The sequence below is a fragment of the Eretmochelys imbricata genome, chromosome 9, assembly GCF_965152235.1.
Source record: "Eretmochelys imbricata isolate rEreImb1 chromosome 9, rEreImb1.hap1, whole genome shotgun sequence".
In the NCBI taxonomy this organism is placed as follows: domain Eukaryota; kingdom Metazoa; phylum Chordata; order Testudines; family Cheloniidae; genus Eretmochelys; species Eretmochelys imbricata.
The window spans coordinates 79,607,926-79,635,353 of NC_135580.1; the positions used below are offsets into that span (position 1 = coordinate 79,607,926).

Sequence of the window (27,428 nt, forward strand, 5' to 3'; positions counted from 1 at the left end):
TTCCACAGCTCCTAAATTACTTGATTGTTTTTAGACATGAGTTTGAACCCGTCATCCAGTATGGACCTCCTGTTGCGTCTTAATCTCCTTTGCCTCTCGAGGTGGATGATTATGCCCAGCAGGAAGCTGGCAACGAGGAACAGCACAATCCCTGCAACAGCCAGAACGATGACTGTGACCTCCACTTGCTCCTGAGCCATCTTAGCTCCAAACACAACGACCTTATGGGACTCGTCCTCATCCTCAGGAGAGGTCTCTGAGAGCAAACGAAAGGAGAAGGTGACTATTGGCAGGGGGAGGTGATTTAAGGCGTCTGAGAAACACGGAGAAAGGGGAGTAGAGGGGAAGGAGAGATTCAAATATATGGGAGGGGACTATCAATTGTTGCTCAATCCCACAGGTCCCTCATCCTTCGAGTTGTGAAGGAATTCGCAGAGTGAGCAACGATTTGCCCTTCTGTAACCCCTTCCATCCAAGGATCTCAAAGTACTTCACAAATATTCACTCATTAAAACTCACACATCCCTATTAGCAAGTATCATTATCCCCCTTTTTACAAATAAGGAAACTGAGGCACAAAGAGGAAAAGTTACTTGCCCAAGGTCATACAGCAAGTCAGTAGCAAAGATGGGAATAAAACCCAGGTGTTCTGTCCCTTGGTCACTATGCAGTAAGCATTAGAAAACATTTCACAGATATTGCTGCTGTCAGCTCACTAATCCCACCGCTCGTGCTGGTATCACTGGGGTACACGAGACTCATCCTGCATCATTTTTGCTGCTGTTCCAAATCACTGGCCCCTGGCAGCTAAATGACCATGGTGAGCCATTAAATATCTTATGCTTCCCAATATTGCTGTTGCTGCTTTTGTTCTGCAAGGACGTGAAAAGCTTTTGAGAAGCAAGACTTGCTTGGCTAATTGCATGAAGAACAACTGTAGACCACGGGGGTTGATTAACATGTAGCTGCTTGAGACTGGTATAAAATTAACTGCTTACTCCTATAACTCCTGGCAGGTTTTCTATTTCTCTTCTTCTTAGAGCTCATTTTGAGCAAGGAAAATATGCTTTGTAAATTGATAGCTCTGAAATGATGGCGGGGACAAGAGGGAGAAGTTGGAAATATAGGGCCAGATCCTCAGCTGGTCTAAATTGCCTCTGAAGACAATGGAGCTCCTCTGTCCATTCATGCCAGCTACAGATCTGGCCCATATATTTTGGATGTGGTAATTCTGATACAGTATGAAAAGGGAAGGGAGAGAGCAGCCCAAAGTCAATTTTCAATGAACTCCCTGTGGCAGGCCATTTTAAAAGAAGCTCATACATAAGATGATTCTGAACCTTTAAATACTTCTTTCCCCTATTAGTTCTATTGAATCACTCAGAAAACAATTAAATTCCCTGAGCTAATGTTAAAAATTGTGATGGTGGATGTTTAGGCTCCTTTTTGGAAGAAATGGACAAGAAAATACATGCTGTACATTTAATGGGGAAATAAAGCTCATGTTTGACATTGACGGTGTCCCTCAGTTAGAGGGCTCTTGTGGTCATTTATAAGAAGAGTGAGACTGTTACAAATGTGTCTGCGAAAGCTGTTGGGTTTGGTTGATGGAGCAAGGGAAGTTATCCTCACCCCAACTTCCTATCTTTACTCTATACTGGTTGAAAGCTTGAAATCCCTGTGCAGATGAATAAGTACATGATAAATACAATGTAGTGGGGAGGGATAGCTCAGTGGTTTGAGCATTGGCCTGCTAAACCCAGGGTTGTGAGTTCAATCCTTGAGGGGGCCATTTGGGATCAGGGGCAAAAATTGGGGATTGGTCCTGCTTTGAGTAGGGGGTTGGACTAGATGACCTTCTGAGGTCCCTTCCAACCCTGATATTCTATGAGTCTATGATCCTTCTGTTCTCTGTTCAGTGGGTTGGCCTCAGAGGCAAATTTATCTGAGGTACAACCTCATTGAGGGCAGCACTCTGCTAGGCATGAATTTGACCTTTTTTTTAGCCTAACCAAAGGAAGGCTGAGGGGAGATGATTGTTCTCTATAAAACATAGAGGAATAAACACCAGGAAGGGAGAGGAGTTATTTAAGTTCAGCACCAATGTGGACCCAAGAATAAATGGATATAAACTGGCCATCAAGAAGTTTAGGCTTGAAATTAGATGATGATTTCTAACTATCAGAAGAGTGAAGTTCTGGAACAGCCTTCCAAGGGGAGCAGTTGGGGTAAAAAACCTAACTGGCTTCAAGACTGCACTTGATAATTTTATGGAGGGGATGGTATGATGGGACAGCCTAGAATGGTGTGTAAACCGATTTGCAACTGCTAGCAGCAAATATCCCCAAAGGCTGGTGATGGGACACTAGATGGGGAGGGCGCTGAGTTACTGCAGAGAATTCTTTCCCAGGTGTCTGGCTGGTGGGTCTTGCCCACATGCTCAGGTCTAACTGGTCACCACATTTGGGGTTGGGAAGGAATTTTCCCCCAAATAAGAGTGGCAGAGACCCTGGTAGTTTTTCACCTTCCTCTGCAGCATGGGGCCTGGGTCAATTGCAGGTTTAAACTAATTTAACAGTGGATTCTGTGTAACTTGAAGTCTTCAAATCATGATTTGAAGACTTCCATAACTCAGCCACAGGTTATAGGTGTATTACAGGAGTGGGTGGGCAAGATTTTGTGACCTGTGATGTCCAGGAGGTCAGACTAGATTATCATGATGGTCCTTTCTGGCCTTAAAGTATATGAGACCTGAGGGCTTGAAATGCCCTTTCCAACTGTATGATTGATCTGTGATTCTGTAAATCAAACGGGTTCATTGGTGGGGGAGGAGCACACATGGTGAGATTCTGAAAAAGCCACCTTGTTACTAGTCCTGATGTACAGAAAATGCAAAGCAAAAATGAAAACAGGTGCTAAAGCACCTCTCATTTTTTTAAATCATCTCACTCTTCTCCTTTGTCATTTCAAGCACTGGGCAGCACAGCCAAGATAATTCACACCTTCCTAGTGCAAGAGCATCTTACACAATGCAAGAGCTGCAAAATAGTAACTTCCAGCTGGAAGTTATTATATGCCTCTGGTGGAGAGGCCTGTGAAACCACAGGACAGAGTAGGCAAGAAGAGGAGCTGACCCTTTCTGAAGTGAAAGGCAATTCAATCTAATAACTGCATAGAGCAGATGTATTTGGAGATATTATAAACCAATACCTTCCCAAACACAAGAGACAAACTCAGATGCTCCAGCAATATGATTCAGATGAGTCAAAAATCTCCATTTAGAATATACTCTAAACACCTGGTAATCGAAGGTGGACTGCAGAGCATTGGGCTTCTGCCCTCCTTGCGTCTTTATGATAGTTAAAGACCACCTGAAGGGATGTTTGTGTTTTTCTGTTTGGGTTTTACTTGTGAAATGTCAAATCTCTTATCCCCTGGATTGCTGGAGACACGGGTTTAAGAGCATGTGTGTTGTGAGTTTTTACACCTTGACTTAAGGGAGAGGTGCTGAATCTTTAACAAAGGCAATTTTTCTCCAAGCTGTTAATTTGTCATTTGAGTTAATTAGGTGTTACTGAAAACAAACAAAAGAAACCCAAGGAGGTTTAGACAATCCGACTGAACTCCTCTCCCCTTGCTTACTCTGTCTGTTCACTCTTGTGAGTGTACAATTTCACTAGCTCTCAAGTTGCCACACAGTCTACCGGGTAGATAAAGTAAGAAGTTCTAATGTATAACAGAACAGCAAAAACACCCTTTTTAAAAAACAAAGAAATCTTTCAAGCCTTCTTTTTAAGTGGTCATAAAGAAGCAAAAAGGGTACAAGCCCTTTTTTTTGCAGGTCACTTTTACCTGCTGGATTGTGTCTTAACTAAGCACAGACATGTGGAGGATAGAGAGGTTATGGAGGAGGGGCAATTCTACTGATGAAACACACACGCAGGCAGAGCCCACCCCCTACCATTCACGTTCTTTATAGTCATACCTCACACTAACACAACTCCCCCCATATTTATACTTGGGGAACACAGAGACTGGAATGTGGATACGCCCCAGCCCAGAGGCACATGGAAATGGGGCGAGATATGGTTTCTTGTCCCCTGCCTTCCTGCCCCACACACAGATCCAACCACAACCTAATCCAAATCTTCTGTCTGTAGGGTAAGTTCAACCAGTATCAACACACAATGCAAGAGGCTGTTTCAGCAGTGTAATGCAAATCATACCTCCTTTTGTCTCTAAGGTTATGGGCACTCGCTCTGAAAGAGAATAAAAAATTAGTGATAAATTGTTATGCTGCATAGGAAAAAAGCAATCAGTGTAGACTATATGGCAAGGCTATTGTTATCTATCCTGGGTACAATTTTCAAAAGCACCTAGTGACTAAAGTCTCAATGATTTTCAATGAGAGTTAGTTTCCTAAGTCAATTAGGTGCTTTTGAAAAAGTTAGCTCCTCTATATACTCTGTTGTAAATGCCTGTAGAATGCCATGCACGCTAATCAGTGATGCCACTTTTGACCCCTACGGCACAAGGCTAGTAGAAGAGAGTGGAAACCAGTTGGACAGTTAGAGCAAGAACTTAGATAACAAGAACAAATATTAATAATAAGAACATAAGAACGGCCATACTGGGTCAGGCTAATGGTCCATCTAGCCCAGTATCCTGTCTTCCAACAGTGGTCAATGCCAGATGATTCAGAATGAATAAACAGAACAAGGCAATTATTGAGTGATCCACCCCCTGTTGTCCAGCCCCAACATATGGCAGTCAGAGACTTAGGGACACTCAAAGCAAGGTCTGATATCCCTGGCCATCTTGCCTAAGAGCACTGATGGATCTGTTCTTCATAAACTTATATAATTCTTTTCTGAACCCAGTTATACTTTGGGCTTTCACAACATCCCCTAGCAACAAGTTCCACAGGTTGACTGTGCACTGTGTGAAGAAGTACTTCCTTTTGTTTGTGTTAAACCTGCTGTCTTTTAACTTTGTTGGGTGATCTTTGATTCTTGTGTTTTGTGAAGGGATAAGTACTACTTTAAAAATGGAAGCCATTGTTACAGATGTAATTGTATATCCACAGATCATGGCGGGCATAAAATTGTTCCTCCAAAGGAAAAGAGGCCAAGCAGAATGTCCTTGCAAAATCTGCCTCTAAAAATCTGTTTCCTAATTCTTTTTAGTATTATGTCTGTGTGGTGAATGTCACATACTACTTCATGCCGTTTCCTGGGTTCCAGTTCAGACCCTGACTTTATTAAAACATGGTGAGTATTTTTCAGCACTTGCTAGATTAATTGATTGATTTATTTCCTTCCTTCCTTCCTTCCTACCTACCTACCTACCGTCCATCCAGGGGAGCACCTTTGCACTCCCAAGTCTCTGTTCATTTCAGGCACCAGGGCTAGCCAAATAGGGCTCCAGAGACTCCAGTGGGGTACATAATCCTTTGATTGTAGAAGGGAAGCGCATGACAAGATGCCCTTAAGCACCGTTCATCACAAAATAGCTTCTAATGTTTTGTGATTAGATCAGAACACTTTCAGTGTGCATCTGTAATGTAGCTAGCACTTCTACTAATAACAATAGCTGGAGGATCACTGTACAGTGCTTCCAGGATAGACAACAACATAAACCTAATAATAATATCTAGGGCCATGTAAACTCTGGGTCCAATGTGTTTATTAGCCCCAAATACTGTTTATATGGTGTTAACAAGGAGCAGCTTAAGTTAATAATACTTTAGTTAGTTAGTTAATTACTGTGTGTGTAGAGCACTTTGAAGCACTATAAGTGCTAAGCATTATCATTGTCTGGAAGTACACTTAAGTTATTTATGAAGATGACTGCATAGAGATGGCTGCTGCTCTCTCCCTACCTGGTCTGGGTAAGACTCTGTAGAGTGTCTCCATGCCACCATGAATATGATCTGACACATGGCAATGAAGCAACCACGTCCCAGGATTCCCCACCACCATCTCCACCATTATGAAGGTCCCAGGGAACAGATCCACAACATCTGCCCTGTAACTCCTGCCATTCTGTCAAAAGGGGAAAGGAGATGTTAGCATGGAATGGTTCATGTATCTTTAAAGAACTCTGGTCTAGATCTGGGGGGCAGGATCCCTCGGCCTGGAAACCTTGGTGATACTACAGTAGTTCATAAGAGTTGTAACAAAAGGTTACAAAAAGCAACCCCAGGAAACTGGAAAAGGAGTGTAACCTGCTAAAGGCTAATCTTGAGATTGGTTAGATAGAGAAATCAACACAATACTGGGATCCCCTGGGTCTGCTTTGGGCATATAAAATCATCTCCTCTTGCTGGTTACATGACAGTGCTGCAAACACATCCAACTGCATGAAGTTAGTTAAGGGGTCAAATGAATGTAATGGTATCCCAGCCCCAGCCTTCCCTTGCTGCTGGTCTCTGCAATCAGCAGGAGATTCTCACCCTGTATGTGAAGGTCTCGGCATGAAAATGGACTGTATGCACATCGATCTCCTGGCCCATTCCCAGCAGGTACCAGTTAACCCAGTCTCCTTGGTGCATGGTCAATCCATGCAAGTTTGCGTAGAGCTTCCCATTGATGGCTGTGAGGTAGACAACATGTTGAGAAAGCAGAAATGCCTGTTATGTGGATGATAAAGACCTCACAACATGTCAGTACAAAAACACTTTCCCTCAAGGCAGGTTAAACCTTTCAAAGCTCAACTAGGGTCAAGTAAATCAGACATTTCTCTTCTGTTGTGAGATTCCCACACAACATGATTTCCTGACGTTTTGTCAGTCTCCTCCCAACTCAGCTACTGCACCTGCTTTTCAGCTGGGTTGACTGAGTCATAAAAAGGTAAAATGACTTGTCCCAAGGGAACACTATGTCAGTGATGTAGCTTGGTGAAATCTCAGAACCCTCCTTCCTGCTCGTCTGCTTTTACTATTGAAGAAAACTCCATCTCCAAGAGCTGAAGTCAGCAGGAGCAGCTGGATGCTTTTGAAGATCAGGACATGTAAATATAGTCTTTGTAGCCTAACTGCACTTACACATTTTTAAAATCCACTGCTCATGCACTTACTGAGCAGCGGAAACATTACAGGTCCCTGTCAACAGGCAAATTCCAGCATATTATATGTTGTCGTACATTACTCTCAGGTGCTGGTCATTTGTAAACTGCTATTCGGTGGGATTTCATTTCACAATTAGCACAGCAATAATGAGAGCAGCACCTTTGTCTGCAAAGGAAATAAGCATCCAAACCAATGAAAGAACAGCTTAATAAAGCAAGGCAGCACACAGGGAAATCTCCACTGAGGGTGATGGGAGAGGGTACATGCTGGAGAGAGACATGTTCTGAGGCCAGGAACTTCTGGCACCTGTACTTTTCTGTTCTGTCTCTTTTGCTTGGACAATAGTAATGATTAGCTGTCACCTACATACATCTGTGACTGGGGCCTTATAAATGCCACAGTAATAACAGCAACACAGGGCCTGATTCTGTGTGGTGCTGAGCACCACTAAAGCTAAAGGAAGCACTCAGCAGGAATCAGGCCCTTAACATCTGTCAGCCAATGTACAATGTACCATACACAGTTAGCAATCTAAATAACACCTACACATCCAAAAGGAAATGGCTCCCAGCTGGATTTCTAATTCTGGTAGTGGGGCCAGAAGGAGATGCAGGTCGAGAACTGACTTTCCCTGTCTCTGCACCTTTGTCGATTAGGCCCATGCAAATGGCAAGGGCAGCTCTGAATGGGACCCAGTAAAATATGTGAAGTGAAGGCCACGCACCATGCATTTTGTTGCTTTCCACAAATTCTTCATCCTGCATTTTGCTCTGATTCCCATGTGCATACGTTTTCACATTTTCCTCCAGGTACCAGGACTGATTTTCATCAAAAACCAGGAAGAGGAGTGCAAACTCCCTGTTGATGCCCTTCCTCCTCCCATCAGAGCCCAGCGCCCCTTTACGGCAGACCTTTAGGGGGCCTATCAGACCACTGTACAAATCCTAATAGGAAAGAGAAGAAAGTCTGAGGTGTTCAGAGATGGGGATTTTCCTCCCATCCCTCCTGCACACAGTTCTGCTACCATTCAGCACCCGGGCTTGCTGCTCCCTGCAGTACTCTCCATAAAATACATTGCAAGATACTAAATAATCAGTCCTGTGTGTGAAATACGGTCTATTGGAAATAGTTAACAGAAAGTACAAGTGCAGGGCCAGATGTTAACAGTTAATTACTGCTGTGCATTGGGTGCAATGTGGAGCTGTGACTCTCCTACTGACAGTACATGGGGACATTAAGCCACCCCTTAAGAGGTACATGCATCTGCTCCATAGCTGGCCAGCTCTATGTGGCAGTGCAGAATGGCCTTACCTCCTCCCTGCCCCGTTATTTGTCCTGGGGGCTGGAGTGGGTAGGAAATAGCAAAATGTGAAACTGCAGCTGACCCCTGCACAGATGATGCCAGATATTAGGGGAGGGCTCCTTGGACCAAATCAACAGACATATATTAGCAAATGCAAATCAACAGACATATATTAGCGAAATAATAACATATTTTCCATTTAATGTACTGACTGCACAAAGACCTGGGTTTGGAGATAAAACACAAATGGTTTCTGTGGCTAAATGAGATACTGTACAGGGAGGATTCTCAGTTAATTAAAGTATTTTGAAGTTTAGGGGGCTTTGCTTTTTCTTTGTTAAATAAATCCATATACCATAAAATGCTATAAATGTTCAATGCTCCCTGAATTATCTAGATTGACTAATTCTGGATGATTTCTACCTTTCCAAATTTAGCTCTGAGCTGTCTAGCTAGGCAAAGCCATAACTAATGGGGTGGGGGCATGTGATAACACCGTATAAATATTTGAAGCGTGTTAACGCCAAGGAGCGGGAGGAATTATTTTATGAGGGACTATATTAAGAAAGGGAGAATTTACGCTTAATATCAAGGCTAAACCTCCCAACAATGAAATCTATCCACCTGTTGAACTGTCTCCTTAAGGGAAATGGTGAAAGCTCTATCACATGGGACACTGCATTCTAAATTGGACCAAACTCTAAAATATATCCTACAGGGAACAATCCCAGACTGTTTCCTAGGAGACTGTCTAAATGATCTCTGAGGCTTTTTCATCTCTAACTTGTTTTATTCTAAGATTCCAACCACCTTTTACCTTTACAGGATCCACCATAGAGTAGTAAACCCAAGAAACGCAGACAGAATCATTTGGTCCTGGACCGGATCTTTCAGGAACGTCCCAGCGGTAAGTTACAATGTCACCTGAGAGATGAAAAGGAGTGACAGTAGTCGTAGTTGCTATTTGTACTACAGCAGCCCCAGCCCTGGGCCGGGACCCCCATGTGCTATACAGACACAGAACAAAAACATGGTGCCTGCCCCAAAGAGTGATATTATAGCAGTCTCATAGGCATTGCAGATTCTTTCCCTGGTTGTGTACAAGAGACTAGAGACTCTTTCCTCCTCTTACAAACAAAGGAGGTGGCGTGATGGGGATGGGGAGTGGAAAAGGATCTGAACTCCAACTTGTGGAAAATCACCTCATCTCTACCTGCATCACCCAGGACTAGAACTCTCCAGGGAAATTCTGGCTCACTTCCTGGGAGACTTGGGGTGACCTTTGGAAACTTTGAAGTATATTCACAGAGGTGCCTGCCACTCTCATTCAGATTCAACTTTTTCTTATATATTATACACAGTTTTAAAAATAGAAGCTGATTGAGAGTCTGGATGGCTTGTAGGGGCTGCGTAGTCCGGATACAGAACCTATGAGATGCCAGCTCCAGTCAAGCCTGCGGTGGCAGAGACCAAAAGTTGTTACCTTGAGTGAGGGCTGTGCAGGGAAATGGAGTTGGTGGTCTCAGAAGTTCCTAGCAGACAGTTGTCCACATTGTAAAAAAACACTATCACTGCCAAATGTCACTAGTTGGTCCCCTCATTGGCAGTCTCATGGCCAAGCACTGACTAAGCTCTGGACACTAAACATCCCAGTGACAGAGTGCTGAGAGATGGAGAGCCAGCACTCCAGTCACTATTAGCACCACTTAGGTTCCCAGCAAAGGCCTGATTGGTCAGGGGTGTGCCTGATTATTAGGCCACACTGGGGTTAGGAAGCTAATGAGCTAATTAGCCTATTAACAGACAAGTGGTTTAAAAAGAGCTTAAGAAAAGCAGAAAGAGAGGAAGAGAAACAGAAGGCAAGGTGAGACTGACAAAGGGCATTTGCAGAGCAGAGCAGCCTTACTTTCCCTGCCCCCACCCCTACTATTCTGGAGAAGGGATTAGAAGGTTGGATACAGTTCAAAAGAGCAGAGACATGGTGGTGTTTACAAGCAAGAGAGTCTCAGAGCATTCTGTGTTTGTGGACAAGGTGGGAGTGTAGCATGCTGCCCAGTTACAACTGGGGGCTTGTCTGAGATTTGCCTGTATCCATTTTGAATGGATGGTGTAGGGATTTGGCAGTCTGGGTGATGGAGGGAACCCTGCAATGGCAAAGAGAGCTCCTGAAGACCTTCCAGTGATTTCCCTGCCCTTGCAGAGAAATAGCCCTTGCTTGCCTGTTCATGTGCTAATTAGCTCATTTGCTTTCTAGCCCTAGTGGGGCCTAATAATCAGGCACACCCTGGACCACTCAGGCCTTCTCCAGAGGATCCTAACTGATGCTAATAGTGCCCAGAGTGCACAGTCCCTCTCATTTCTAGAGGTGAACCCTCCAGGGTAGGGGTGTGCTGGTGGTGAGTAACCTATGGGAGGGAATTTGCACTGCCTCTACCCAGGCTGTGTGCCTTCTGTGGATAAAGAGAGGATGTTATCGTCCAGGGCTGCCAAACCAGCCCATTAGATGAACAACAAAAACAAATTGCACATGAAAGTCTGGTTCCTTGTCAGCTCCAATTACTTATCACATTAAAACAAACACACCAGAATAACTTCTACCCTCCTAGCTGGGCCTTTTTAATGGGTTGAGTCGCCATTGCCTGTGGAAACAGAAGTTACCCCAACTAATAGCTGATTACTGACTCACCAGGCTTTGCAGCTTCCACCTGTCCATCATTCCTTTCCAGTACCCCATGTGCATGAATGGAGTAGGGTTGTGTAGCATTGTTCTTAAACACAATGTTGAGGACATCTCCAACTTCTGCCCAGATAAAAGGACCTTGAGACAGGAAGATCATATTGTGAGTGCAGCTCCCATCAATGGCCAAAAGAGACTATTTCTGTCTCTCATTTATTGAAAACACTTTAACGTGAGAGTGGGAGGTGAATTCTTCATCACCGTATCCCTCCTCCATTCCCCAAAGTAAAGAATCAGAGTTAAACCCACATTCAGGAAGATCCTGAAAACTCTGATTGTTAACGCTTCAGGGCAGGGAACGTGTCTTGTTATGAGCACAGCACCCAGCACAGCGGGACCCAGCTCTGATCTCTGAGTGCTACCATAATGCAAATGATATATCATCATCATCCTCCAACTACAATCCTCAACGGTCTGGTTTAACCAGACCTGACAATGTGAAATGGCCTGACACAGTGACGGCTCACAGCCGTCACCTGCTCTTTTAGATTGGATGTGCTGCCTCACGTTGCTTGTGCTGTACTGAAATATCCTGGAGTGAGGCACTGGAGCTGTTGCCTCCTTAGAATCTCATAAGAATCCACAGCCTGCTCCTCTGCTTCACAGTGCCTGGTTCTTTCTTTAATGATTCTACACAGAGGGGTTTCTTTCACACTTGGCGATTTCCATCCATAACTCTCCAAGTGCTTTACAAAGGTAGGGTTTATCCCTATTATACAGATGAGGGGGAACAGATGTGAGAACTGACCTGGCCACAGCCAGGCAGAGGCAGAGTCAAACTCAGCTCTCCCAAGTCCCAGTTCCTTGGTTCATTCTTCAGGACTAAGTCTCAGCCCTGTCTGAGGGAAAGATGCACCACTCAAATAATTGCTTACCCAATATCCCTAAATGCTCCTCATCGCTGGTCCTGTTCTTGGGTATTCTGAATGTTCCATCAGTGTATTCCCTGTAAATTGCCTTCTTGTACTTGGAGCCCAGGAGTCCGTTCTCATTGCTGAGAAATTGGTTGCCATAGCTAAGAAATGCAGAGTGCTGTGTTACGTTAACACTGCTGTGTTTGCATTAAAGAAACAGCACTTCTCTGTGGGGAGAGGGTTCATTAACTGAACCAGTTTCCTCTCTGAAGAGTCTCCAGTTTCATATGACATCAGCTGAGGGAGCTGAATGGCTCTGGGAGTTGATAAGAGGATACAGAGCCACACGCTTCCAAGCCACCCATTGGAATCTGTCTTGGGATGATAGTGATCAAAGTTACCTCACTCCCTTATGAGGGATGGCTGCTCACTGGCTTGAAGCGTGTTAGGGGAAGATCAGTCTATTTGGCAGTGGACAGATGTCTGTATCAAAAAACCACCACCTCAGCTGGCGCCAGTGGGTGGCCAGTAATGCAAATGGGGCACGGAGATGGAATTTCCCTCTCACATACAGATATGCAAGGAGCTGCAGCATACAGGGAGGAAAAACACTCCCAACATTTGGATTAAAGGGGACAATTGCCCCCCAAACACCAATGAGGGCCGTCTTCAGTACCATGGTGTGGGCAGCCAGTATCCGTCCAATCAGCAGAGGTTTGGCTTTCTCCAGTAAAAAGCCACTTCCCCTGTTTTAATGGGTTCTACAAAGCTTTGCCTGAAGGCGCCACAGGCTTCCCCAAGGTGCCCTCTTTACCTTTCCTGCCCAGAGATGTTATGGTGGTCCAGCTCCCAGCTGCGATCTGGTGAGTAATCCCACTCCACCTCTTGTGCCATGATGTAGTGTGTCCGCACCTCCTCGTATTGGGGGTCAGGAGCAGGTGCCCCTTTGCCACACTTTGAAACAGAGTAATGCGCCTTCATCCCAGACTGGTAATGGTTGCTAGTCTGACAGTAGATCTGAAACGTGCCTAGGGGCAGCACAAACAAAAAGGTCAGCTCTAAAGATCTAAGTAGGTCCTTTCCTTGTCATGTGAGATGAACTGGGAAATAGGTGTATTATTTCTTATGGCTATGGTGCATACTTCTGTGTGTGTTTATGATGTGTCTCTTGCTGTGGGGTCAGATCCAGCGTTGTTGTTAGAGGAGCCAAGCAGGAAGGCAAAACAATGGCCTAGATAAGGAACATCCCAGCAAGCACTCACACACCAGCCAAGTTATTAGCTGTAAAGAAGCTAGCTGCTCGGTGCCAACAAAGTTACACAGCTGTTTTGCCAAGTGTGAAAACTGAGAGATCAAAAGACACTGAACAGTTAAAGGATTCATCCTGCAGAAAGGGAGGGGAAGGAAGGATTGACACAGAGAGAGGGTCTGCAGGGATGAAAACAAACCCTCAGATTCAGAAAGGAAGTCTGGGATAAACTGGACCTACCTGAGCAAAAGCGAGAGATACTAAGTTTAGGTATGATAAGATGCATATACGACCTTTTGTTTTAAAGTCATTTTCCTAAATGCGGTGTTCCCTTTGGCAAATCAATACAGTACTTTGTTTTGAAGAGGCTCTTTCTGTGTCACTGCAAATTTATCCTGTCACAGGCTGCCGGAGTGAGAGGACCTACCAGTGTCAAATCTAGTTGGGCCTGTCAGGTTAACGCAGTTGGGAAATGAGTGCTACAGCCCAAAGATCTAGTTTATGAGTGGTATGGCTGGGTGGTTCCACCCAGAGTGAGGGGCAGGAAGCCAGTGCTGTCCCTGGAGGGGTGCACTCAAGAGGAAGTGACAGGGGTCTAAAGTGCAGCTCGCCCTATAACTGTGACACCGCTTGTAGACAAATCAGCACAAGAGAACAAATATTAACATTTGAGATAACTTCTCTATGCACAGTCAGCTGTGCAGACATCTACCTTCATGATCAGGCTGCATGAGGGCAGTAGCAAACGAGTGAGGGAACAGATTGGTTGCATCTCTCCTCATCCCGTTCATCTGAACAGTGTTTCCCTGGAACGCAGCTCCATGCACATCTGTGTCAGTGCCCAGACCCAGAAAGTGCCAAGACACAGTGTCCCCTTTACACACTTCCAGCTTGGGCAAGTTATAGAACATAAATCCATTAATCGCTGCAACAGAAAAGAATTAAAACCACACAGTTACACACGAGCCAAGAGGTCACCTCTATTTACACATACCTACAGTGTAGGAAAACCTATGGGAATTGCATATTGCTGTGTATTCCTCAGTACAGCTCACCAGCAATTCACCCCTGGTATTTGCTTGAGACATGCTTTTGGGCACAGGAGGACCTCATGTCCCATGACCCATTCTCCAAGACAATGCTATGTAGAGAATTTTCAAAAGAGATGCCTTTTGATGCAAATCAGAAATTTCATTCCCAAGTCCACCTGATCTCTCTCTCTCTCCACATGGCATGTCGAAGGTACCTGTACTGGGATCCATAGGTGCCATGGCAGTAGTTAGCTATTCCAGAGTTTTTAGGACCAGTTAAAGATGGACCTAGGCTAGGACTCATAGTTCTGGACCCAAAGCTCATAATTCTGTTCTCACTGCCTACGTACAAGAGAGAACAGGGCCATACCATGCATCCTGTTGGACTCCTTGAATCCTTCATCCTTTTTCACGAAAGCCTCTTGTGTCCTCAAATAGTATTTTATATTTGCAGGTAAATACCAGCTGAGGTTCTCATCAAATACACTGAACAGGAGATAAAATTCCTTGTCGATCCCTTTCTACAATAACAATCACAATAATGGTCATTCATTTTAAAAACACACGGATCACCCGTTAACTGTTAAAGTACAGGCTGCTTTGCATGATGGCAATTTCTAATTTTTTGTTTCTTAAGTTGTCCACTTCCACCTCTTAGGGGGCCAAATTCTGATGTCTTTATTCATGCTGAGTAGCACTTACTTTACAAGTGGTCCCAGAGCAGCACTGGGACCATATGTGAAAAAAGGTATGAGTAAAGCATGAGTAAAGTGATCAGAATTTTGCCCAGACTGAAAAGCCATTCTCTCCTTCCCCCACAATCCATAAATTCGGGTGCTGGACACTCCCCACCAGTTTCCAATAGGGTCAAAATCCGAACACTCCCCACTATGCAGGGTCTGGAGTTGGGCCCACCTAATACAAGATCACAATGCAGGATTGTTTCCTACCATCAAGACTTGAAAACTTTGTCGAGTCCAGTTTGAACTGACAGAAGCAATGAGACTTCCACAACTTCTCCTGAGGAACCTATTCCACACACTAATATGTTTCCCTATTAGGAGCTCTTTAGCTGATATTTAGCCAAAATTTCCATTTGCTCAGTTTCCTCCCCTTATTCTTACTAATACCCCCTTGGACCACTCTTAATTATTTGACCTTAGGATTTATTTACACCCTCAAATACCTGTAAATTGTTTATCATTATAACCTCCCTTCCACCTGCCAAGTTATACATAGTTTAACCTTTCCTCAAAATCAAACTCTCCTGCCCCTTAACCGGGTTTATTGGTCTCTTCTGAACTCTATCTAGTTTAGCCACATCATTCTGATCCAGAAAGCAAGATCTTCAAGGGAGGCTTTTAAAGCAGCTGCTTTGCAGAGTCACCAGCAACTCCCCAATCCACATTACAATGTATTCACAATCATGCAGCTGGTTTTGTCTTCTGTTGCCCCTGTTTGTCATATGTGGGCCTGTTACTTCAGTGCTGCCTTGTTCCCTTGTGTACTCATTGTGCTACTTTGGCAACACCTGTGAAAAAGTGTTGAACATTTCTTCATTAAATTCCAAGGGAAAGTGTTAGTCCGACCTATGATTTCACTTATCTCCACATCACAAAAGCCTGCAGAACACCATCCATTTTATGTGCTTTTGTTGTAAAATCACCCCTTCATTTGAATTCTTCTCAAAATGGGCTGAGTTTAGAGTAGAACCTAGCTCCATTTGAAACTCAGAATGTTTCATCTTTCAAGCAAAAAATTCACAAACCTTTAGCAAAAAGGGGACTGTTTTCAACTTAGTATGAAAATGATTTTCAATATTTTCAATTTTGTGGTGAATTTTTCACACACCTCTCATTAATAATAGGAACAAAAGGAAGAAAAAGAATAGGGGCATTCTGCCCTACATATATTAGGACAAATGTATCCCTGTGTAATCCCATAACTGTCAGTATAGGATCAGACCAAGGATTTTGACAAAATCCACCAAAATGCAAAAGGTTTCCCTTTCCCTTTAATTAAATCCCAAGATTAGATTAGTCAAAGATTAGTCAAAGACCTCAGGAATCCAAAGTGTTAGGCTTCTCCCATAAGACACTTCGATGCATGAAGTTTGCACGGTTGAGGCAGCGCCCATATTCTGCCTAGATGCTTTTATTCTAATCTGTGGGGCACCCTCACCCATATATTTTTAATTACATTTCAGTTACCAAGGTTTTATTGGGGTCTCCTTTCTCTAGTTATTTCTTCCCCAAGCACGAAGAGCCTGAAACATTGCAGTGGGAGAGCTGACTCTACCTGCTTGTTGCTGGCGTTGAGAGTCCCAGGTCTGCAGATCACCAGAGGGCCCACTAAGCCGGAACTGGTATCTTGGATGGGATTTATCGCAGAGGAGTACATCCAGGTCAGGCAAGGAGGGTCATTGGCTGTGGGTCCAACGTGCTGTGGTACAGTCCAGTGGTATGTGAAGTTACGGAGAGGCTCAACTGAAGCCCCATTCCATGACAGACCTTTAAAACACAAAATGCTGATATGTATTCATGTATACAGCCCCTTTTGCAAGCTCTGCAGCTCGTTAGTGTCATCTGCTACTGTGATTCATTTCACTCACCACCAAAGGGCAGCCACCTCTGGGGTAGAATGGGGCAGCCATTATATATATTTCAGAAATACAGTAGGGGAATATTTACAGATTACTGGACATACGTGTGTGGGCAAATTTAGCGTAGGTGTCAGACAGAGGTGGGCCTCATGGCATGAAATAAAGAAATATATCCAATTAAATCCTCAGGAGAATTTTGGTAGGTGGAATATAGCTACCCAAATTACAGTGTGAACAGGGATATAAACCTCTGCTCTTGAAACAACCATCACAGGATCTTTAGGGGCCAGAAATGGTCAGCACCGTGATTTCATCTCTCCTCCAAGAGATAGTAGCTCCAGCACCACCTCCTCTCTGGTGCCACGCTGGGCAGTGGTTCAATGATAGGTCAAAGGGAAGAACATCCCCTACTGCATCACCAGCTCACTTCTCATGGTACACTAGCTGAGCAGGCCCCGCTTTACTCAGCTAGTGAGATTGGAGAGGACCACCACCCAGTGGGGTGAGGCTGCAGACTGTGGAACCATACCACAGGGGTTGTCATTGCCTCAGTTTAGAAAGAGGGGGTGAGATGAAGTAACAAACCATCGTGGTACAGCGTTCCTTCCCATTCCTTTCCATAAAACACACCATGGGGCTGGATACTGAAGGGCCAAGAGGCTTTGTTAGCAAATGTCACCAAGATGGTGTCTCCCACTTCAGCTTTTATCACTGGACCTGCAGAGAGAGAGAGAGAGAGAGAGAGGATAATGGAGTGATTTCCAAGATAACTGGACAAAACAGGCTATCCATGGCCATTTTCTACCCAGAGTTCACAGCCACAGATGACTAACAGCAATGGGTATAGCAGAACCACCAGCTGTCTGGTTTTGGCCATGCTAAGTAGGACTGCTAGCCATTCAGGCAGACTGGCATTCGGGGCAGGGAGGGAGAAACTATTTAAAAGTAAAATAGCTTGAAATTTGACTGAGAGAATTCAGTGAAAAGGTTACTCCAGACCCAAAAGGCTGGGATTAAATGGGAGGGAGAGGGAGAGCTACTCCTTAGCTGGTGCAGTGAGAATTCCCCCTCCTGATTTATGTCCTGTGCATACTCACCACCCCTGATCCTACTTTAAATCAATGACCAAAGTTCCATTGCCGTCAGTGTGATCGGATCAGGCCTTTCATCTCCCTAATGGCCTGTATGAGAACTAACCCCAACCAGCCAGACTAATCGATCTATTAATCTAATCTAATCTAATCTGACCTATCACATTCCTGTTGTGTCTCTCACCAGAGTATTATCTAGGCATCAAATGCTCAAATTATAGATGGTATTAAAATAATTCAAAGGAATTAATGCTGTGCCCCCTCCATACACGATTCATTCGCTCTCCAAGTCCCACTCTTTTTGTCTCATCATTATCTGATCACAAAGAGCACTGCCAGCTCCTCCCGAGAAGAAGTTTCTAAGTAGAAAGTGGGGTTCGTATTGCGTCCTGAAGACACAGTCAGAAACACATAATCAGAAGCTCAGGCAGACGAGCGCTTTGCTGTGATTTGTTTAGTCAGAGATAGGGGAATAATGTGTTCCTTGCCCCTTCCTGGTAGCTTCCAAAGGTTGCTGTGGCAGAACAATACTGGGGCCCCCCAATCACAAGACCACCAGCCCCCCCAGTATAGGTCTTCCTTGCTCTAAAGAGCTGCAGTGTAATGTCATCCAGGAAGCACCTCCACCACAGAGGGCATTACTTCTAGGAATTATTTGACAGTGCCAGCCAATCAGCATTTCTCTGGTGCTGATAGATCTTTCTAGAAGGTGCTGTAAGAGGGTTTATGTTGCCAGACAATCCCTACCAAGTATCCCAAGGTGCATCTCTTCTTCTGACCGTTGTTTTTCTAGCCGGAACGTTGCATCAGTATATTCCACATACTTGGCCTTCCAGTAGGTTCCCCCAATCCGCCTGACGCTATGCTTGAAGAACTGCTCAGAAGAACTAAACACAGAGAACAAATTTCATGTCCTTTTACAAAGAGGCAAACTCCCCTGCCCCCATCAGGGTAGTGACAGCAGCAGCTCTCAGCTCTGCAGCCCTTTAAATTGAGTCTAAACCTCTGATTTTGAAAACCCAGCAGTGCCAAGTATAGTAATGCCGTTAGGTAGCACTTTTCATCCGGGAGTGTGACAAAGCCCTTTACAAACTGATAGGCAGACTTTATGTAGGGATCACCTCACTCTCCGCAGGAACGCAGCCAACTCTGTGCTGGAACATGGCTACTGTTTAATAGTTATACAGCAATTCTGTACAACAGTTTGGGCTCAGGATTCACAGACTAGTATATCCAAATGAAACTGCAGTACTGACTCAGAGGGAAAGATGCCCTCTATTGAATCAACACCACTTCAGCAAAACTTTCCATGGAGGTCTTGGGAAAGCGCTATGAGAACTGGGATGTTTTGGGTAGTGGCAATCCTAACTCTAAAAGAAACACACATGAAATGAAAAGAGACTAATTCCTTCTCGCCGTCCCCTCGCCTGCATTCCAAAATGTGCCCTGCAGGAGAAGCAGCAGAGTCTAGTGGTGAGAGCACAGAGCCTGGGACTCTTGAGGTCGAACTGTGGCTCTGCTACTGGCTCACTGTGTGGTTTGTTGGGCAAGTCACTTAACCTCTGTGCATTTCAAGTTTTCCCATGTGTAAAATGGGCATGACATTTACCACCTCCTAGGGATGAGTGTGAGAATTCATTAGTTTCTATTTGCAACGTGTTCTGAAAATATTAAACACCCTTATATATGCTAAGTATTATTTCAGCTGTTTGGAATGAAAGGATGTAAAACTCTCAAGAGAGCTATTCATTTAAATCGCTCTGCATTTGCTGCTAGATTTCACGTAGAAGGCTAGATGGAAGCTGAATGTAAATCTGTAGTACATCTATGCCACCCTGTGTCTGCCACTGGATTTGCTTTTTTAATCGTAGCTACTTTCTTTTATCAAACTCGCAGGCTTCTTGCTAAGTCAGGTACAGTGAGTGGAGATGGAACTTGGAGGCAACTGTGATGTGTCCCTCAACTATACAGCATGCTGGGACACCTGAAAGCTTTGTGAATGTATGTTATGTGAATCGCATGTTAAACCATTCCATTGAAAAAGGCATTCCAAATTTCCTTGAGAGTGTTTCTGTCAAGCTTTATTCCAGACAGTGGCTACAGATTTTAGTACAGTGCCTTGCATGCAAAAATCCTCTTACCTGCCTGGCTCCTGAAGACTTTTCCCGGTGCTCTGGTCAAGCCCTGAGGGTCCATAATTCCACTGTACTTCCTTTGCAGCTATATAGTATCTCCGAACTGCCCCTTTCAGGGAGGACTCTGGAGCTTTCTGAGAACACTGTCTGACTTCGTAGACTGCTTCCATTCCAGCTGTACATGGGAGAAGCAAATGCACACTTAACTCCTGTCTGCCACTCTAAATGGAAGGTGGACAGGGGACCTATTTCCACAGTGCACCACCCATTCTCTTTGCACAAGTCATTGAGCCCAGTTGTCCCAAATTATGCATGGCTGGGAGTGAGTGTTTAGGCAATTGCTTCACATATGAGAGTTTTCTTTTCCAGCAGACCTACCTAAATACAGGACATTGCATTAGGGTGGTTGGTGGACAAAAATAGCCCTCAGCCACTCCCATGTGCACCATACAGGTACAGCCTGGAGAGACTACAGGTCCCAGCATGCAGTGCTCCACTCTGATGTAAAGCGCCTTCTGCAGCACCACCAGCTGCTCCAGTCCTGTGATATTCAGTGCTGAACAAGAGATGTCACATCTGGCATCTGTAATCCCTGTAGGTTGCACCTACATATTAAAGACCAGGGTGGCTGTAACTCACCAGTTTTATGCAATATAGGGGGAGCCATCAGATCAAATCATTGATTACACAGCAGGGGAAGTCCTTTTACCATGGGGCATTGCCCACAAGACTGTTCTGCTTCATCCCGTAATGTCAAGGGGCCACAGTGGGGAAGTGAATGGGGGCCGCAGAGTGCAGGACAGATTCCAGACTGTACCTTACCTTGCAGGTGATTGTTGACCTGACAGTTCAGAAGCCATCTCCCAGTGTTACTGGGGATCATGTCAGCTGTAACAAAAGTGGCTGGAAAGAGGCTGGCCACATTGGACCTGTGGCCTCTGATGGTGAGTGTCTGTCCATGGAAGAAGGCTGTGTGAATGTCAGTCTCACTGCCCATCCCAAAGAGGTGCCATGCCACGTGATCCCCAGCACACATTGTCATCTCAGGTAGGTTCCCATACACATAACCATTAATAGCTGTAAAACCAAGTGAATGAGAAGCAGAGATCAGGAAGGGGGTGGAGGTGGGGTTCACAGCTCCATCCTGCAGGTCCCATTATAGAAACACAGGACATTCAGAAAACAAGTCTCAACAGAACACCTTTCCCTTCTCCTGCCCAATCCTGGGGAGCCTGCTTCCACAAATCATTTTCTAAGATGGATCTTATTCTGGACATCAGATTAATGGCCACACGTTCACTGAAGGTAAAAGCCAAAACCCTGACAAAAATTATGATTGTTTTGATGGTGCATCTTTCAGCACAAGGTCTCACTGGCTTCTCAAACCATCCCTGCACACATCAGATGAGACTGCACTTCAGGGTATCAGGGAAGGAGCTCCCCAGGCATAGATTGACTGGGCAAAGCCAATGTGAAAGGTGGCACTCACCATGCATTCTGTTGCTCATTTGGAACTCCTCATCTTCCTTATCAACAGATTCTGGGTCTGTGCAGAATGATGCAATGTTCTCATCCAGGTGCCAGCTCAGGTTCTCATCAATCACGCTGAACATGAGAAAGAAATCAAGGTCCACGTCTTGCCGTCTTTGAGCTGTGCCAGTCAGAGCTCCTAGGGCAAGAGAGAGGATGAGTGACTCCCACTGCAAAGCAGAGATCTGTCAATGGATTTAGTGAGATCAGCGCTGTTAATTCACCAACAGCATGAGACTCCTGTTCTCCCTGATTTTCCAGGCCAGACTATCACTGAGGTCTGCCAATGCACCTCACCCTAGACCTGCAGTATTCCCTGCTATTCCATTCCTAAATTCCAATGTGTCTCACTTCTGATTTACAGCACCCCCTGCAGTCCTGGATCTTTCAATAGTGTTGTCATTCTTGCTGAAATCCTGTAGGGTTTGGAGGAGGTTTGAGGGATTTGTCTTTCTTTCTTTCTTTCTTTTTCTTAATATGTACAAATGGGGTCTTGAATGAGATCCCTGCACTACTTTCCACTTGTGCATTTGAACTGATCCACAGAGCTGAGAAGTTAATGTACTGACTCTCTAAGCCACAAAGAAATAACAATCAGAATCAATCTAGAAATTGAGAATTATCTCAGATTGCATATAAGTTCCACATTAACTAGATAGCTGTCTAACAATGCATCACTGCTTGCCTTACCATAACTAAGATCATTGCAAAGTCTTCAGTTTGTGTGAAGTTGTAACTCTGAGCTGTCTTTCCCCTGAGGTTTTACCTTCTTTGCATGTCAGTAATGGCCCAATCAACCCAGAAGCAATGTCCTTCGGGGCATCAGTATGAGAGTGGTAGACCCAGGTCAAGCAGGTTGGGTCGTCAGCCATCGGGTGGTAATCTTCAGTGACAGTCCACGTATATGTGTGATTCCCTCCTGGTGGAACAGCATCATCCTTCTTATGATCCTGTGAGGATGCATCGGGGTAGAGGGACCCTGGAATAATTGAGCAATCACAGCATCCATTCAAGTTTGGCAGAGAATATATAACGTATAAAGCTGTACTGCATTTCTCACACTAGATACAGCACAGATAGCTGCAAGTTACTTTTTCCACTTCTGTAGCACCTTTCAAGTTAAAATTCACACCACGTAAGTAATGTAATCATCATTTTTCCAATGGGCAAACTGAGGCTCAGAGAAGTTGTTAAGTGACTTTGCCCAGTATACTGGTGGCTGAGCCAGAAAGGTGACTCATGGTACCATGTTCTAATAATTGCTTTTTTATAGTCTCATTAGAAAACAGAGAACTGTGCTAAGTGTTCAGTTCAAATCTGCAGTATGCCAGAAATAGTTCCTTTCTAAATTCTCTGGGACTATTTCAAACAGTGACTCTCTGTTCTGATATTCTGTCATTCCTGTGGAACCTACAAGATTCATCACGTTAAAGACATCTAAATATGCGTAGCACTATATAATATATAATATAATATGATTAATATATATACATAATATAAACATTCATTAGCTACTACCTTACTGGTCCTCAGCTCCTGTATTCTGGCAATGAGAGTGTTACTGATATTGTGTTCTTTAGGAAGGAATTTGGACATTCCGTTAAGGAGTTCATGTTTGGAAAAAGTGCATCCAACTCAGACAGTACCATACTGCTTAGAAATCCACTAACCCTGCATCCGGTGGTATTGCTAAAAGCCTACCTAACTATACCAGTTTTCCAAGTGATATTGCTTTGAGCCAACCCAAACATGTCCCCTTCTCAGCTGGCTTTGCTTTCTTATATACTCCTAAATTCACAGTGGGGAAACTGAATCTGAACTCAGCAGGGGCTCATTTACCTTCTGAGTCCTTCTTGTAGAAGACGCCATGAGGATGGACTGTGTGTGGCCGGTTGGCAAAGTTTTTTAGGTGCACGGTAATGGTGTCACCCACTTCTGCTCGTATGATGGGCCCAAGAAATCCCAGCCAGGCAGGTTTGGGGATCTCTGTTGTATACGTGGAGTCTGAGTATTGCTTATACACAGATTTTTTGTAAGTGCTTCCCACCCTGTCCTTGCCAGGCTGGAGGAACGTAGAGGCTTCTCTGTTAAATTCAAAACAGGATAACAGATCGTGAATAATGTGCCATCTACTACAGCTGCATAACATGGAGAATAGTGATAACAGAGACACCTAATGTAGCTCTCTCAGCTGACTCCTAGAGCCTCTGCTGTGCCAGCGCTCTATCCCTGCTCCTAGTCCAGCATTGTGCTTCCTCTTCCCGAACCCTATGGCAGCTCTGGGAATGCAATCCGACTGGACAATAACACTGGCCTCTCTACTCTTGTCTGGTTTTTGAGTGTTGTAAAATATGAGAGGAACTGACACAATGTAATAGATCAGCACAGCAGACCATCTAGATTGAGACTAGGTCTCTGGCTATGGTCAGTGCTGAATGCTTCAGGGAAAGACCTGACACAGTCCCCATAAATGTATTTAACTGTAGATGCTATACAATGGTGGGATGGGGGAAAATTTCTTTCTTATCTGGTGATCATTGTATGCACTAAAGGATGAAAGTCGAGAGCCCTAGTGATTGCTATCCTACCTATTGTTCTAGTCCTTTAAATCTATTTCAGTGCTTAATTCTAGTGCAGACGGGAGCTATGCTCTGTGAGTTGCAAGGGGGAAAAAAATCTCCTGAGCTCTCTCACAAAGACTAACACAAGAAAAAAGGGTGAGTTTCTAGTCAAAAGCTGATGTGAAATATTAGTGGAAAGAGCAGTCAGCTCAGGCTGATGTGTCCCCAGTACATATCTAACCTTCAGAGTTGAAACCTCTTACAAGTGTCCAAAAGTCAATACAACAGTGGATTGCTTTTTTTTTTTTTTTTTTATCATTTCCTACCAGATGAGAGGTGAATCTTGTCTCAAGTATTAGTGTATCAGGTCATAATGGAAGGAGAAGATATTTTTTCCTAGGCATCAACATTGCTGCAGCAACAAAAATAGTTGTGGCACTTGGGCAAATAGAAAAACTGTTCTTTATGGGCTCAGTGCTGTACCACTGAAGTCAAGCCCGAGCTTTGTCCTTCACTGCAATAGAGAAGGTTAGGGCTGTAGGTATGCAGCTCAGAGAGACACTACATCCACAAAGTCACTCCTGCAGCCAGCCCTTCTATGTAGCTGGGCCAGAGCAGATGTTTTAAAAAGGGATAAGAGAACCTGGCAGTGACTTAAATTTTATGAAATCTTATAAAAATGATACAATGTAGTGTAATCAATGGTAGCTCTTATTTAGCACTTTTCATCTCAGAGTGCTTTATGAAGGAGATCAGTATCATTATCCCTGTTTTAGAGGCACAGGGAGGGAAAGGGACATGCCCAGCAAAAAGCACAGGCACACAAACACATACTCTCTCTCTCTCTCTCTCTCTCTCAGAAGGTTGAAGCTGTTTCCATTTCAAAATGAAAAGCCCTGAAGTTCTTTCAATAGTTTTTGTGATTTATTTTACAATATATAATATATATTCAAAATGTGTCTGAAAAATATTGACATTTTGCCAGCCTGATGCACGTGATCTAAATAGTTATTTAAAAAAATCTGTTTACTGCAAATCTAGTTTCGTTTTCAAACCAGGGCCATATTTTCAACTAAAAAACTTTTCCTTCATAATGTTTTAACTAGTTTTATTATTTATTTCCCTGAGGAAATGAGTTCCACAGACTAATTCTATGTTTAATCTCAGTGACTGTCTCTTTGTTCTTGTATTATTATGAGAGAAGGTGAATAGAAACACAAGATTTACTCTCTCTAAAATATTCATTATTTTATATGTATTTTCTATTATGTCCCCACTTATTTGTTTTCTTTATAAACTAAATAGTCCCAACCTATTAAATATCTCCACATATGAAAATCTTTCCTAGCCTCTGATCATTACTGTTGCCTTTCTCTGAACCATTTCTATTTCTGCTATATGCTTTTTGAAATAAGTGACCCAACTGTATAAAGAATTCATGGTGACAGTGTAGCACTGAGAAAGCTTGGCCAGGAAATGGATTTTATTTACCATGAAAAATTTCAACAGGAAATGCACAGTTTTCATTTGCAGAGAATGCTTTTTTCAGAATTTTTCTTAAGTTGCCATTTAAAAGACTTGGTTTGGTTTGATTTAGTTTTTTGTTTTTGAAAACCAGAAACCAAATATGTTTTTGTTTTTTATTATTGCAAACCATTTTTTCTCAGTTTTTAGGCTTTTGGGTTTTCAACAAAACTCTGAACATTTTTGATGAAAATATAAGCTTTCTTGCAAAAATTTCTACTTAGTCAAAAAGGTATTTTTTGTCAAAATACATTTTTGACCAGCTCTAACCGCTTGTGTCATAATGGCATAAAATTCGCAGGCTTCAAGGCACATAAATGGATCACCAGTTAGGGTCAGGAAGAAATAAACCCTATGATGTAGCATTGTGCAATGGGGTGCATTCTAAAGGGTTTGCACTTTCCTCAGAAGCATCTGGAATTGATCAATGTATACTGAACTAGATCCATCATTGGCCTGTCCCAACGTGATAATTTCTATGTTCCGATGATAAAAACAGGTTAACCATTAAGCCAGTAAAGATCAGATATGGCACCACATCACCTGCTTCCTTAATAAAACTTCTTGCATAAACCTCCTGAGCCATTAGCTTTTTTAGACTCAAATACTTATAGTTGTTAAACATACGGTTCATCTTTAATGCTTCGGTCTGTGATTATGTTCTTCCCTGTTGGAGCATAATTCCATTCCACCTCACAGATACCCAGGTAATAGACTCTGGTGGCACCTTCAGCAAAGAAGGGCAGCAGCAGCAGCAAATGAAGGAAAAACAGAGACTGAGGCAGCAGTTGCCGACAAGATTCCATCCCAGCTCAAGGTGAAGGCTCTTCAGGAGCAGGCAACCGCTTTTTTGGAAAAGAAAAAGAGTCTGAAGTAATGGGACAACAATCAGGCTTTCACTCTCATAACTTAGTCCGAAGCAGTGTGGTTTGAAGGTACGGGATGTTCTGAGAACATGGGAAGGAATCAACATGTAAAAACTTCTGGGGTCACCATTTAATTATACCAGAATGAATGGGAAAATTACAAGGATTCTCAGCTCCCATGCTTCAAGTATAAGGTAGTCACTGGCTTCAGGATGAGAAAAAAAATCCTCCATCCGCCAACCCCAACCCCACACACACCCTGGTCTATTAATATACAACAAAGGGTACTGAAGGAGTTATACTTTTCTCAACAGCATCTGACACTGGCCACTGAAGGAGACAGAGCAATGGACTATTGACAATTGGCCTGTCATACTGGGGTATTTCCTATAGGGTGGAGAGAGGCTTGGCATGCCTAAAAAATCCTGACTATCTCTCCTGCTGACCTAGCCAACTTTCTCAGGTGTTTCATTGGATATAGCATTCTCCTAAACTGCTTGTCCTATAGTTTTGCGTCATGTCGCTGTGCATTGTAAAACTACTGTGCTCCACTGTGGGTGTTTGTACTGCCTTGGTGGGTTAAGTGGTCCTTGTAAATCTGTTTCTCATGTGCTTTGGGGTCCTTCTGAATAAAAACCACTATAAGTTATCATTGCCTTTACTAGCCCTCCAACTATCTCTTGTGCTAACAGAGAGAGCTAATGGGTAGAATCCTGAACCAATTCATTTGTCCCCAGAAATTAATGGTAACTGGCAGATAGCATTGTTAATCAATCCCAGATAGTCATTCAGTTTACAAGGCTGAGCTTTTCACTCCTGGGTACTCAACTTGGAAAACCCCTCTTTGTGGTATACTCAAATGTGTGAACTGTTCCC

General features: G+C 43.8%; 1 protein-coding gene across 1 annotated transcript; it reads right to left on the reverse strand.

Moving 5' to 3' along the window:
* Positions 1-11: 11 nt before the first annotated feature.
* HEPH (hephaestin) lies at positions 12-26,492 on the reverse strand. The gene is made up of 20 exons (XM_077826287.1): positions 26,314-26,492; positions 23,441-23,685; positions 22,368-22,580; positions 21,561-21,740; positions 20,894-21,148; positions 20,078-20,246; positions 18,684-18,823; positions 17,431-17,562; positions 16,542-16,753; positions 14,614-14,764; positions 13,925-14,137; positions 12,778-12,991; positions 11,985-12,124; positions 11,059-11,190; positions 9,190-9,296; positions 7,794-8,013; positions 6,455-6,594; positions 5,882-6,044; positions 4,227-4,259; positions 12-256 (listed from the first exon to the last, which is right to left on the reverse strand). The coding sequence occupies exons 1-20, from the start codon at positions 26,490-26,492 to the stop codon at positions 12-14; spliced, it is 3,483 nt and encodes a 1,160-aa protein (XP_077682413.1).
* Between the last annotated feature and the right edge of the window lie 936 nt (positions 26,493-27,428).